The following is a 12,402-nucleotide window of genomic DNA, read 5'->3' on the forward strand; positions in this document are numbered from 1 at the left end:
TGTTGCCTTGGCTTCCGTCCATTTCATGAGATAGTCCGTAGCCACAATGATATATTGGGTATGGGTGCGATATGCAAGGGATGAAATAGGTCCCACAAAATCAATGCCCCATTTTGCAAATGTCCTTGCTCCCATCATTGGTTGTAGGGACATTTCATCTCTCTTTATCGGTACCTTGGTGCGCTGGCATGCATCACAACGCTTTACAAACTCGTCAGCATCCATATGCAATGTAGGCCACCATATTCCTGCGGTTAAGACAATTCTTGCCGTCTTATCACCTAAATAATGGCCTCCACTTATTCCGCCATGTACGTGTTCTAGAATCAGCAGGTATTCACTTTCACTTGCACAGATTCTAAGTTGATTGTCCTTTCCTCGCTTATAGAGTTGGTTCCCAATTAACTGAAAGTCATGAGCCTCCAGCTCTATAGCCCTTTTTCGTGCTTTTATTATGTTTTCAGAAAACGTCCTTGTGGTTAAGAAATCAATGATATAATGACTCCATGCAGGTGCAATGTTTACCTGAAACAATGTTGCGTGATCCACTAGTCGTTTGGCACTACATATGTACAATTGGTAACATAAGCATGTGTGTCTGCATATATAGTTGATCGATAAACCCCTAACTGTTTCAGTCTCTGGTGTGTTTTCACTGTTGAACAATGAAATGCACAATCCTGGACATGTGCTTCTTCAAGATAACACTCGAATTCCTCCGGATTTATACATAGTCGTAGAATTTGGTCCGATCCTAGATGATACAGCTGTCCTGCAATTAAATGGAAGTTTTTTGTTTGTCAAATTGTTTGTTGTTTGGATCTATCTTCCGTGTTATCAAACCTACCTCCAAAGGAAAGAATGCTAACAATTTTCTGAGACCATTTGGGTATCATTTCAATATTGAAAAGATAAGCATCTGGTATGTCATCATCTACTCCTTCAGGAGATTCCCCATTGTGTATCCTTGAAAGATGATCCGCCCGTAGATGAGTTTTACCCTTTTTGACCACCACTGTGAAATCAAACTCTAGCAATATAATAAACCTGCGTATAATTCTCCCAGTATTGCATGATTTATTCACCAGATACAAAAGAGCTTGATGATCTGTAAAGAACACAAATTTGTTTGCGAGCAAATAATGCCGAAATTTCTTTATAGCATAAATCATTTCTAACCCCTCCCTTTCGGTGGTTGTGTAGTTCTTTTCCGCACTGTTTAACTGTCGGCTGGCATAACAAACTGGAAAATCCATTGTTCGGTCTCTAGGTTGAGCCAGAAAACTTCCAATTGCATATGTAGATGCATCAATGTGAACATGGAATATATTTTCCCAATCCGGTGCTTTAAGTACAAGTGCTGATACAAGGTTTTCCTTTAGCTTTTGGAATGAAGTTTCACACTCCTCAGTCCAGCCGAAATTGACTAACAAACCATACAGAGGTTGTGCAATGACTGTATACATATTTATGAATCTTCGATAATACCCACAGTGTCCCATGAAGGATTGCACTTGTTTCGCATTAGTAGGCCTGGGCAGGTCTACTATGACTTTGATTTTGTCTAGGTCAGTGGTTATGCCATTTCTTGAGACAATGTGTCCTAAGATGCGGCCTTGCCTAACCATAAAAATGCACATTTTCGGGTTAAGACAGATTCAATATGTTCTGCATTTTTCAAATATCTTCTGCAAATGGTCAATATGTTCCTCTTGTAGAAGAGAGTGTACACAAAGATCATCCATGTATATTTCTAAGAATATTCTCAGGTATTCTTTGAACGCATGTGTCATTAACCTTTGAAAGGTAGTTGAGGCATTAGTTAAGCCAAAAGGCATAACTCGATACGCATATATTCCCCATTCTATGGCAAATGTTGTTTTGTGTTGATCCTCTATTGCAATTTCCAGTTGGTTGTATCTTGTAAACCCATCTGAAAGGAATAAGTCCGTTTCCCGGCCACCCTCTCAAGTACATGTTCTGTGATTGGCAAGGGATAATTATCCCTTATGGTGGCTACATTTACCTTTTCGAGGTTTACAAACTATGGCGAGTAATCTCCAACCACTATCCCACAAAAGCATACACAAACCAAAAGCTCAAGACACCTGCTGTGTCGAAACCGGTATGCAAGCCAAAACACTACAGAAGATGTCCTCAACTGCAAATGGCAACACCTGTGGGAGTACTAGACTCAACCTGTAGCCGGGAGTCAAAACTGGAAGCTCCAAATGGCCGAGCACACACAGCTCAAGACCAAAAAAGCAGAGCAAAACATGCTCACAATGCACCACCCCAAAGGAAAAACACTGCACACAAATCCTGAGTGCTATAAACAATCGCAATCTTGATCGCACCAACAATGCGCATAAAATTTCGCCAGAGTTTTGTCAGTAAAACGGCCACAAAACCAGTAACCAAACTGACTATATGCTCAAAACCATGAGCAACCAAAGCGCATCAAACCGCACTCCAAATGCATGCACCAATCTCCACACTTTGCATACATCATTGCAAACACCTGCAAATCTAGTACATAAATATCTGCTCTACCTGTGACTGCCAAAAAACATGCTCGAGGCATACATTGCCGAGCTCAAAATTCAATCACATTAGTCTCCATGAGCATCAAACCACATAAGGCATACATCGTATCCTCCCACCTGTGATATGACGAGCGCGTTTGGAGCATGCCAAAACCCCAAGGTAGACTCCTGGATCACATGTATCCGAGTCCGGGTGTGAAAGCTATGCCAAAAACCTCCGTTTCGGCCCAAAAACGCAGGATAAACTGCCAAAAGAGGGCTGAAAATGCAGCTCCTCAATCGTAGCCCGAATGAGGTTTCTGATGGCTCGAATGGCTTCGAAAGGGGGGTAAAACTCCAGGACACCTAATGCAAACGCTCTTGGAAAGCTGAATTTGCCGATGCCGAAGTCGAAACCCTGTTTGCACTCTTGAAAGTGCGCGCGCACGCAGACGCGATTTCGGGAAAGAAACTGGCTCTCCGCTGTCGTCGTGACTGTGCACACACGCGCTCCCTCCGCACCTACGCTCTGATACCAATTGAAGGGGATCGGGGAGCACCACAGACGGAGAGTGAGAGAGAGAAGGAGACACACGACACACATATATGGGTGGGGAGACTCAAAAGAGTGTGCAGCCCCCTATACACTTATGCTATGTATAAGGTATACAAGTCAGTGGGCGCCCAGACTCTGGGCGTCCGGGCAACACAGACGCCTATACCCCAACAACAATCACAACATGGATCGCATCAACTTATATGCATAAAACTCCTAGGAAAATTTTGCAAGAGTTTCGACGCACAATGGCTACCGACACAAAATAACCATTGTCCTCCAAGCTAAATACAATGAGCAATCAATGCGCATCAAACTACACTCAACATACATGCATAAGCTCTGCAAACCTGTGTCCAGCAAATGCTCACAAAGAGTACCATAGGTGACCATACATATCATCCACAACCAACCTCTGCCTTGCTCACAAGATCTACTGCTCACCACATAAGCATACATAGAGCATTACCCACTCAAAGACCATGTATGCAAGCCACAACACTGCAGAAGAACCACTCAACTGCAACTGGCAACACCTGTGGGAGTACTAGACTCAACCTGTACTACCTGGGAGTCAAACCCGATCTTGTAACACCTACAAATGCTCACAATCGAGCAAATCAAACCAATCCACCTCCTGCTTGCCAATCTACACAAGACAGGTTTCTTTGCGGCTAAAACCTATCTTCTGATGTAGTGCTCAGAATGAAATTCTGAGGGCATAAACAGCTTCGAAAGGCGGGTAAACCCACATGTCACCGGCTGGAAATTCTCTCAGAACACCGAGTGTGAATTTCCAAGCTCCTGTTCCAGAATCTGCCTGAAAAGTACACGTGCGCGCGATTACTCAAAAACACACTAAACTTGGCTCTGATACCAATTGAAGGAACTGTGCAGGAAAGAAGAGGAAGGAGAAGAGCACACGTCACACAGATATGGGTGGGGAGACTCAATCAGTGAGCAGCCCCCTATACACGTATGCTATGTATAAGGTATACAAGTCAGTGGGCGCCCAAACTCTGGGCGGCCGGGCAAGGCACATGCGCCTGTACCCCAACACCAGCTATGTTCAATCGTCTAATGGAGAAAAATTTTAGACCTTATCGTAAATTCACTGGAGTGTTCTTTGATGATATCATCATTTACTTCAAGTCTTTGGAGGAATATAAGCAACATCTCCAAGTGATTTTTCAAGGAGGGAGAATAAGCTTTTTCTCAACCAAAAGAAAAGTGAATTTTTCCTTCAAGAGATTCAATACTTAGGTCATATTATCTCTCAAGATGGTATCCGTATGGATCCATCGAAGTTAGAGGTAATAAAAGCATGGCCTAACCCAAGGAATCTACATGAGCTAAGAAGATTTATTGGTATGTGTGCATACTATAGACGCTTCATAGCAAAATTTTCTCAAGTAGCAGGACCACTACATGACTTAATGAAGATGAACGTTAAGTATGTATGGACTGCTAAGAAGAAAAATGATTTTGATAAGCTCAAAGAGAAGCTTACTTCCCAACCAGTCCTTGTACTTCCGGATCTCTCAAAGCCATTTGAGGTCCAATGTGATGCTTGTGGTGATTGCCTTGGAGCAGTTTTGCTTCAAGAAGGGCATGCCATAGCATATGAGAGCCGATGGCTCAATACTGATGAACGAGTCTTGGGCATTTATGAGAAAGAACTTTTAGCTGTTCTACATGCCCTAGACACATGGAAGCACTACTTATTGGGGACTCCATTCATTCTACAAACCGATCATCAAAGTCTCAAGTACTTTATGACGCAAACCAAGCTTTCTGACAAACAAATGAGGTGGGCAAATTTTCTTTCTCAATTTAATTTTCATATTGCTCACATTGCTGGTAAGCACAATCAAGTGGCGGATGCACTTTCACAATGACCAAAAGTTAATGCGGGTGTCTATAGCTACTCACAATGATCTATCTTCTATGATAGATGAGTATGCTACCGACCTTGACTTTAGAGACATAATGTCAGTCCTTGCTTTGGGGAAGAAAGAGGAACCATTCACCTTGCAGGATGGTTATCTTCTCCACGGCAATAGGCTATGTGTTACACCTTCCCTTCGTGAGAAAGTTATGTACGAATCCCATGCTCCTCCATATGCAGGGCATAGAGGTATTCAACCTACTCTCCGAGGAGTAGAGACATACTTCTATTGGCCTACCATGAAAGTGGACATACAAGAGTATGTTTCAAAATGTGTAGTATGCCAAAAGACCAAGTATGAAAAGAGGGAAGCAACCTGGAATACTCCAACCATTGCCTATCCCAAATTCACCATGGGAGAGTATATCCATGGATTTCTCTTTGGATTACCCAAGTCTATCCATGGGAATACAGGAATATGGACACTAATCAACAGGTTTAGCAAACAAGCACATTTTATTCCTGTCAAAAACACTATTAAGGCACATCAAATGGCAACTCTCTTCATATCTCAGATTTTCAATCACCATGGATTACCCACATCCATCATGTCAAATAGAGATCCTAGAATGACCGGTAAATTCTCGAAAGGTCTCTTTGAAAATCTAGGAACAAGATTGAATTTATCTTCGGCCTATCACCCACAAACGGATGGACAAAGTGAGATAGCCAATCTTACGATACTCGATCTACTCAAGACTTATGTTAGCGAAGTAGATCAACGCTCACAATGGGAAAAGTACTTACCTCTTGTAGAGTATGCCTACAATAATACTGTACATACTTCTACGGGAAAAGCATCTTTTGAGATCATTGAGGGAAGACCTAAAAGTTTCTTGCTACTCAAGGTACATGGAAAGATCTTTGCCGCCGATGAGTATAGCCGTGACCTACAAGAATCTTTTCAAAAGATTAAGGAGGCTATATTCATCTCTCAACAAAGGCAAAAAGCTGCTGCTGATAAGCACAGAAGGGCCTTAATGTTCAAAGAAAATGATTGGGTCTTACTTAAGTTTCGTAAGGCTCGATTAAGGCAAATGACAGGCAAAAATCCTATGAGCCATCAAAAGTATTATGCTAAACTAGCAAAAAGATACTATGGTCCTTTCCAAATCTTGAAGCCCATCAATGAGACGGCTTATCAACTCAAGTTGCCCAAACATTGTCTCATACACAATTCCTTTCATGTAAACCTACTTAAGCCCTACAAAGAAGAGCCACCAAGTGAACCAATTATTGAAGACCCTCCCGAAGTTGAAGACCAAGAAGAGGTGCTACAACCCGAAGCTATCCTTCAGCATAAAAACAAAATATTATGACATGGTAAGATTATCCGACGGTATCTTATTAAGTTCAAAAATTATCCTTTTGAAGATGTTAGATGGATGCAAGGAATACAACTTAAGGATAGTATGAACCTTGTTAATGCTGACAATGCTACATTAGAGTAAGCAAATGTACAAATTTCTTTTAAATGCCTCATGTTTTTGTCTTATAAGACTAGTCCTCTTTTTAATTGTGCACAAATTTAAATAGTATACATGCTTAGAATCATGTTTGTGATGACAACATCTCTCAAACACCAAGTAGAATTTGTCACTCTACTTTGGGAGAATGAAATGGACTAAAGAGCAAAAATGCTCGCGGCAGCTATGTCTCCCAAGCACCAAATGGATTAGTCATTCATCTTGGAAAGATGTCGTAGGGTAAAAAGGGATCCTCTACCCGCTAAGTAAAATTGACTACTCACTAAGGCTTTATCTCTTCTACCTCATAGTCGAGAACGACTATGATTTCAAGAGAGAAGTAATGTCATAAAATCTAATATCTAATATCTAACCAACCCAAATGAGTTTCTCATATTTTGATATGGTTCCTTGGGAAAATATTTGGAGATGTTTGGAGGAACTCCCAAGTGTCAAGTGAATATATGCATGTGAATATTGGAGATGCAAGTTTAATCCTTTGCATTTAGTCATCTAGCTCAAATGTGTCCTAGTTTAGTAGGGCCTTTTTTGTTCGACAAGAATCCTATATAATCAAGAGCTTGCACCACAAAAGCAAAGTTGATCAAAGAGATTACAAGGGCTCGATGTTGCACCCCAATTCTTTTGTAAAATTGTAACTTTTACAACGCATCACTTGCACAACCCTTAGTATACAACAAAAACTGTTCTAATAGGTCATTATAGTGGAAGCAAAGTAGAATTTGGTGATTTGAGAGAATCCATACAAAGGTTGGGTGAGAAAACTACCATGTGATGTTGGAGTATTTTAAGCGCATGATGCTCATGAGAGCCGAATTTTCAAAAGTGCATCGGATGGCCCTCATAGGGTTAGTTCACACTGCATATTGGTTGCCAACAAGTTTGTAACCGAGCACTACGCCTTGCTCAATTCCCATGCACACAGTTTTCTGTGCCGCTCAAGTATGAAACAAGAGAGAGAAACACTTTTGTTTTCCAAAAGAGCATTGTTTATTTCGAAGAAATGGTTACTAACCAACTTCACGCTTTATCTTTTCTACGGTTGCCATCTCGCTCCACCAGAAGCGGCACTAGTTTGCAACAAGGAGATGGCAACCTTCTAACGACCAAGACACCGGAATAGACTAAGGATGTGGTCACGTGAGCACCAATTATTAAAAAGTTATAATTAGTGCAATTATGCCAAAACACACGTAGTTGCAAAAAAACTTACACAGTTACATATGACAGTAACTGATGCACATGTGACAATGCAAGAGGTAAAACTATTTGATAACTATACTTTGTGTGACCATTGCCGAAGTTGGCGACTTAAGACACATGGGTATGCCAGGAGGTATCAATGATTGGGAGCATTAGGGTTGTTCGATGCATTGTGGGACAAATTTGTGCTAAAAAGTAGATTCAAGCTGCACCCTTTGACCCTTTGTGACTCGAACTCGAGACATCACCCTTGGGAGCCCAATGCCCTAAGCACTTCACTTGAGTAGAAATGTATGGGACTGTGCTTGATGTCGTAAATGTGAACCAATGTAACCTCGGGAAAAATTAGTTAATACGATAGTTTTTGTAAATTCAGGTGCTAAAACGACCACGATTTCATCTAAGGCCCCCAAATTGACTCTTGTCCTTGATCCCCTTCCCACATGCTGCCTTGTGACTTGAACAATGTTTAGGCTGTGCACAAAAGAAAGAGGGTTGGAGCGTGTTGCCTGTTTGGCGGTGATAGATTGGGGAAAGAGGGATGCATAGTATCTAGGACCCATCAAGACTTCCCCGAAAACAATGAATTTTTGCAGTAGAGAAAGTGGGTTGGTGTTTGATCTTTGTGTGCCACAAGAAGTTGCATTCCCATATTTGATTGCTCAATTCCTCGGCTCCCTTAGCTTTGTGAATCCGAGGGGAAGGAAGCAGCTTGAGTTTCATGGAGCTCCCTATGCGGTCTGAATGCACCCTTAGAGAGGAGGCTAAGTTGCTCATGACTTATAGGAGCGTCTTCACACGGGATGGCATGCTTGATGACCTCAACAAAACTTTGCCAACAAGGATTGTTAGAGTTACAAAACGTTCTCTCTACCACCTCACACTCAAGCAAACACACTAGGGAAAGCCTCGGTAGCGAAAAACGACTACATTTCTTTCATCAACTCAAGTCTCCCTTTCAACGTGCGAGACCCTTCTTAGGGTGGGTTCAGACTAAGCGGCGGAAGACTAGACGGCGGGTTGGAACTGGGAGTATCGCGTTAGGGGCTTTTTTCTTCCCAGTTCCAACCCGTTCTTAAATTGCAATTTGCATCTATAGCCCTAGACACATTACAAGGCTTGTAAAAAGTAGGGAGAGAGAGGTGGACTATTGGAACTTGGTGTCATGTGTCTGGGGCTATAGATGCAAATTGCAATTTAAACCAACGGCAAATATTGTACATGACTTTCTGAGAGAGTGACGTGGCTTTGGCGGTCGGCTCTCCTTCAGGGTCTCGTCTATCTGACGACTCCAAAAGCGAGCTCCGCCATGGCCGCGCTCTCTGCTTACAGTTGTTGCCCTCTCGTGATTTCTCCTCTTCTCGCCGCCTCCCCCAGTCGATTTCTCCCTCGCCTGCACGACAATGTCTCTTTTTCTCGATCTTTATCTTCTTCACGGTTAAGAGGACAGGTTCGTCTCTCTCTCTCTCTCTCTCTCTCTCTCTCTCTCACACACACACACACACACACACACACACACACACACACACACATCTTATCTCTGGAACGCTTCGTAAATCCTTCACTGTCATCGAAAGCCTGGTGCCATCATTCACTTAGTGAACCTCCATGGCTGTAAGTGCTATAGTGAGGGATTGCTATTGCATTAGCTGAAAATTTTGGCTTCCTGTTGTTGACAAGTTTTGCATTTTCGTTTGATTGACTTATCGACACCTTTGAAACAGATGGAGACGTTGTGCTGATTTACGTATTTGACTCGGTGCATGCGGACAGAAAAGTAACTGTGGTGTGCTTTTATTTGAAGGGATCAAGCTAGTTTCTTGTCACCGAGTCTCTGATTTACGTATTTGACTCGGTGCATGCCGACAGATAGTTCCTTGCCAGCACTCGGAAATTCATGCATCTGTTGATGATTGACGCATCTTTTGTTGCAATCCTAGGGCTTTGGGCATCTCTATTCAAACGTTCTATTTGTCACAGGGCTTGTCTGAACGTCCATTGATGCGCTTTGCCTAAAGATGAGTTGTTTCAACCATAGTTCAAGAAGCTTGCCATTGCAATCTCTCCAATTCACAGCGCTATTGAGAGAAAACATTTATTGCCATTGGAATTGGAATTCCAATTGAGAAAAAGGCAGCAGGTAGGGCAATGGCTCCTTCAAAAGAGAGCAGCACAGAGGAATATACCTGGCTTGGTCGCACCCATTTCTCAAGATCAATCTGCTATGGACTTAATAGTGGTGCTCTTTCAAGCATGTCAGGACCTCTTTTGGAGAACCCGAGTTCCAAGGGCTTTGACAAGCGGATAGGGGCTGACCTTGACACCTTACCACAGGCCATTGCAAATGGAGTGTTTACGAGTTCCACTTGTGTAGTGCCAAATAATGAAGCTGTGCTTGCTTCAGCCTCTGCCGAAAGTTTACAGCCTCTTATGTATCCTTCAAGCTCTGTTTGTACGTCACCTGAGAAGATTGATAGCAAACAGTATTACCGACGCTCTGTGTCACTTCCTTCAAAGTGCAGTATCACAAATCCAGATGAAGATGAACCTTCTTTCTCGAGTGGGGAGTATTCTTTTGATGGGACCAAGCTTGATGATGGAAGTGAAATGGATGCAGCAAGGACCACCTCCTGGTCAGAGTACTTTGTCGAACCTGGTAATGAAGTTGCTGTTGAGAAAGCAGAGAATTGGATGGTAGATTTGTCTGATTTGTTCTTGGGCCACAAATTTGCATCTGGAGCATACAGCCGGATATACTTTGGCAAGTACAAGGATTGTGCTGTCGCTGTCAAGATGTTGAGAAAGCCTGAGAATGATGAAGGCATTTCAATTCGTCTGGACCGTCAATTCAATACTGAAGTAAATGTCCTTTCTCGATTACATCATCGGAATGTGGTGAAGGTAAACCTCCTCTATGTCTTATTTTTATCTAATTCTTCCTGCCTTGAACTCTGGGCAAGGTATCTGGTTTCTCTTGCATCACTGCTCCTTCAGGGAAGTGCTGTCAATACTATGCTGATATGCATATTGTCGGCGATGAGTTTATAAGTTGCATTTACCGGTGAATCTTTTCCTACACTCTATCATGAATTGTGTATATGGCCATATGTGTAGAACGTATACTATCTCAGCATTTTTGTGATTTCCTGCACGCTTCATATAATTTTGTACCAGGAAGTGGCAATCAGCTGTGTTATGAGGGATATCTTTTTACATGTTTTGCAAATGATGTGCAGTGTTTGATATTGACGGCATAGTTCTTTCTGCAGTTTATTGGGGCATGCAAGAAACCACCAGTGTGTTGTATCATATCTGAGTATCTTGCACTTGGTTCGGTCAGAAGTTATTTGCACAATCAACCATTTCCACTCGCATTGAAGCTAGCAGTCGACATGGCTCTTGACGTTGCCCATGGCATGGAGTATTTACATTCGCAAGGTGTGATCCATAGGGACCTTAAGTCTGAGAATCTGGTGATAGCGGAAGATTTGTGTGTCAAGATTACAGACTTTGGTGTAGCATGTTTCGAGTGGGAAACTTCTGTCATGACCGAGGATGTTGGTACATACCGCTGGATGGCTCCTGAGATGATCAGCAAGAAGCGCTTTTCGAAAAAAACAGATGTATACAGTTTTGGCATTGTTTTATGGGAGCTTCTAACTGGTCATGTTCCGTTTGAGGAATACACACCTGTTCAGGCTGCCTTTGCCGTGGTACACAAGGTATTTTGTCGCTTGGTTTTCCATAAACTCTTACATGCATTCCACCTGCGTCATTCCGACATTGTTTTCTCTCTTTGAATTATTTGGCAGCATGCACGGCCGCCACTTCCACTTAGCTGCCCAAGTTTGCTGGGACATTTATTACATCAATGCTGGCATATTGATCCAGACAAGAGGCCGGACTTCACAAAGGTGATAGGAGTTCTAGAGGAAATGCAGGAGTCTATTCTCTTGAATCGGAGTGTCAGTCTTTTTCATAGACATCACAAGCATGCACATGGCCTACTACATTGCTTTGGTCGTTTTGCTTCGCATCATGTGTTGTAGGGATTGCGGTGTCTTGTAGTAGAGTGGGTGCAGGGTGACGAGATTAATTTATTCATTATTGCTGGGCCAAGATGGCTCCCTGTAGATAGCAACAACCTGTTGCAATTAGGTGATTTTTTGTAAAGGTATTTTTGAGCCTTTTCTTGAGCTATTTAGATAGGTTGTAAATTCACACCGTGAAAATGGTGAGGCTATAATCTGTAAATGGATAGTTTGTCAACATCCTTCTGAAAAGAAGCAGCATCTGTCATGATAAATAACGATCAGAGTCAAGAATACATCTCGAGTGCTATGAACAAAGGACCTCGAATGAATCTGGTTCTTATTAAGGAGTAGCTATCTTGTTTTTGTAGATCAGTTTGTGAAGAGAAAAATTGAAGGAATGATTTTGCAGGGAGAGAGAGAGAGAGAGATGCACGTGTGTTCCGAGATGGCAATTGATTTTCGATAACAAGTTTATCTGTTGATCTGTTGTACATCATTTTCATTTGCATGCACAAGTCGTAGATTGCTTGCCACTGGCCAGAGTTGTAGGACTCTCTCTCTCTCTCACACACACACACACACACACACACACACACACACACACACACACACACAACGGCCAAAGTTTTCGTGATGTTTTCGTATATGC

General features: G+C 42.3%; 1 protein-coding gene across 2 annotated transcripts; it reads left to right on the forward strand.

The window, feature by feature from the left end:
- Nucleotides 1-8,955: 8,955 nt before the first annotated feature.
- Nucleotides 8,956-12,093, forward strand: LOC147445452 (serine/threonine/tyrosine-protein kinase HT1-like). 2 transcript variants are annotated; one of them, XM_086524978.1, is made up of 4 exons: nt 8,956-9,169; nt 9,700-10,620; nt 10,989-11,441; nt 11,532-12,093. In XM_086524978.1, exons 2-4 carry the CDS (start codon nt 9,868-9,870, stop codon nt 11,766-11,768), a joined length of 1,443 nt encoding a protein of 480 aa, XP_086381104.1. In that variant the 5' UTR covers nt 8,956-9,169; nt 9,700-9,867; the 3' UTR covers nt 11,769-12,093. The 2 variants fall into 2 exon arrangements, with proteins under 2 accessions (XP_086381104.1, XP_086381103.1); XM_086524977.1 differs by lacking the exon at nt 8,956-9,169 and adding an exon at nt 9,199-9,333 and having other exon boundaries at nt 9,444-10,620.
- Nucleotides 12,094-12,402: the final 309 nt, after the last annotated feature.

This window comes from Adiantum capillus-veneris, chromosome 12 (assembly GCF_014529385.1).
Source record: "Adiantum capillus-veneris isolate H3 chromosome 12, ASM1452938v2, whole genome shotgun sequence".
NCBI lineage: Eukaryota > Viridiplantae > Streptophyta > Polypodiopsida > Polypodiales > Pteridaceae > Adiantum > Adiantum capillus-veneris.

What these genes read in the sequence shown, in the direction of transcription:
- LOC147445452 (XM_086524978.1), top strand. Translation starts at nt 9,868, where the DNA reads ATGGCTCCTTCAAAAGAGAGCAGCACAGAGGAATATACCTGGCTTGGT. An exon ending in ATCATCGGAATGTGGTGAAG is followed by an intron (nt 10,621 to 10,988) that starts GTAAACCTCCTC and finishes TTCTTTCTGCAG; the next exon opens with TTTATTGGGGCATGCAAGAA. An exon ending in CCTTTGCCGTGGTACACAAG is followed by an intron (nt 11,442 to 11,531) that starts GTATTTTGTCGC and finishes ATTATTTGGCAG; the next exon opens with CATGCACGGCCGCCACTTCC.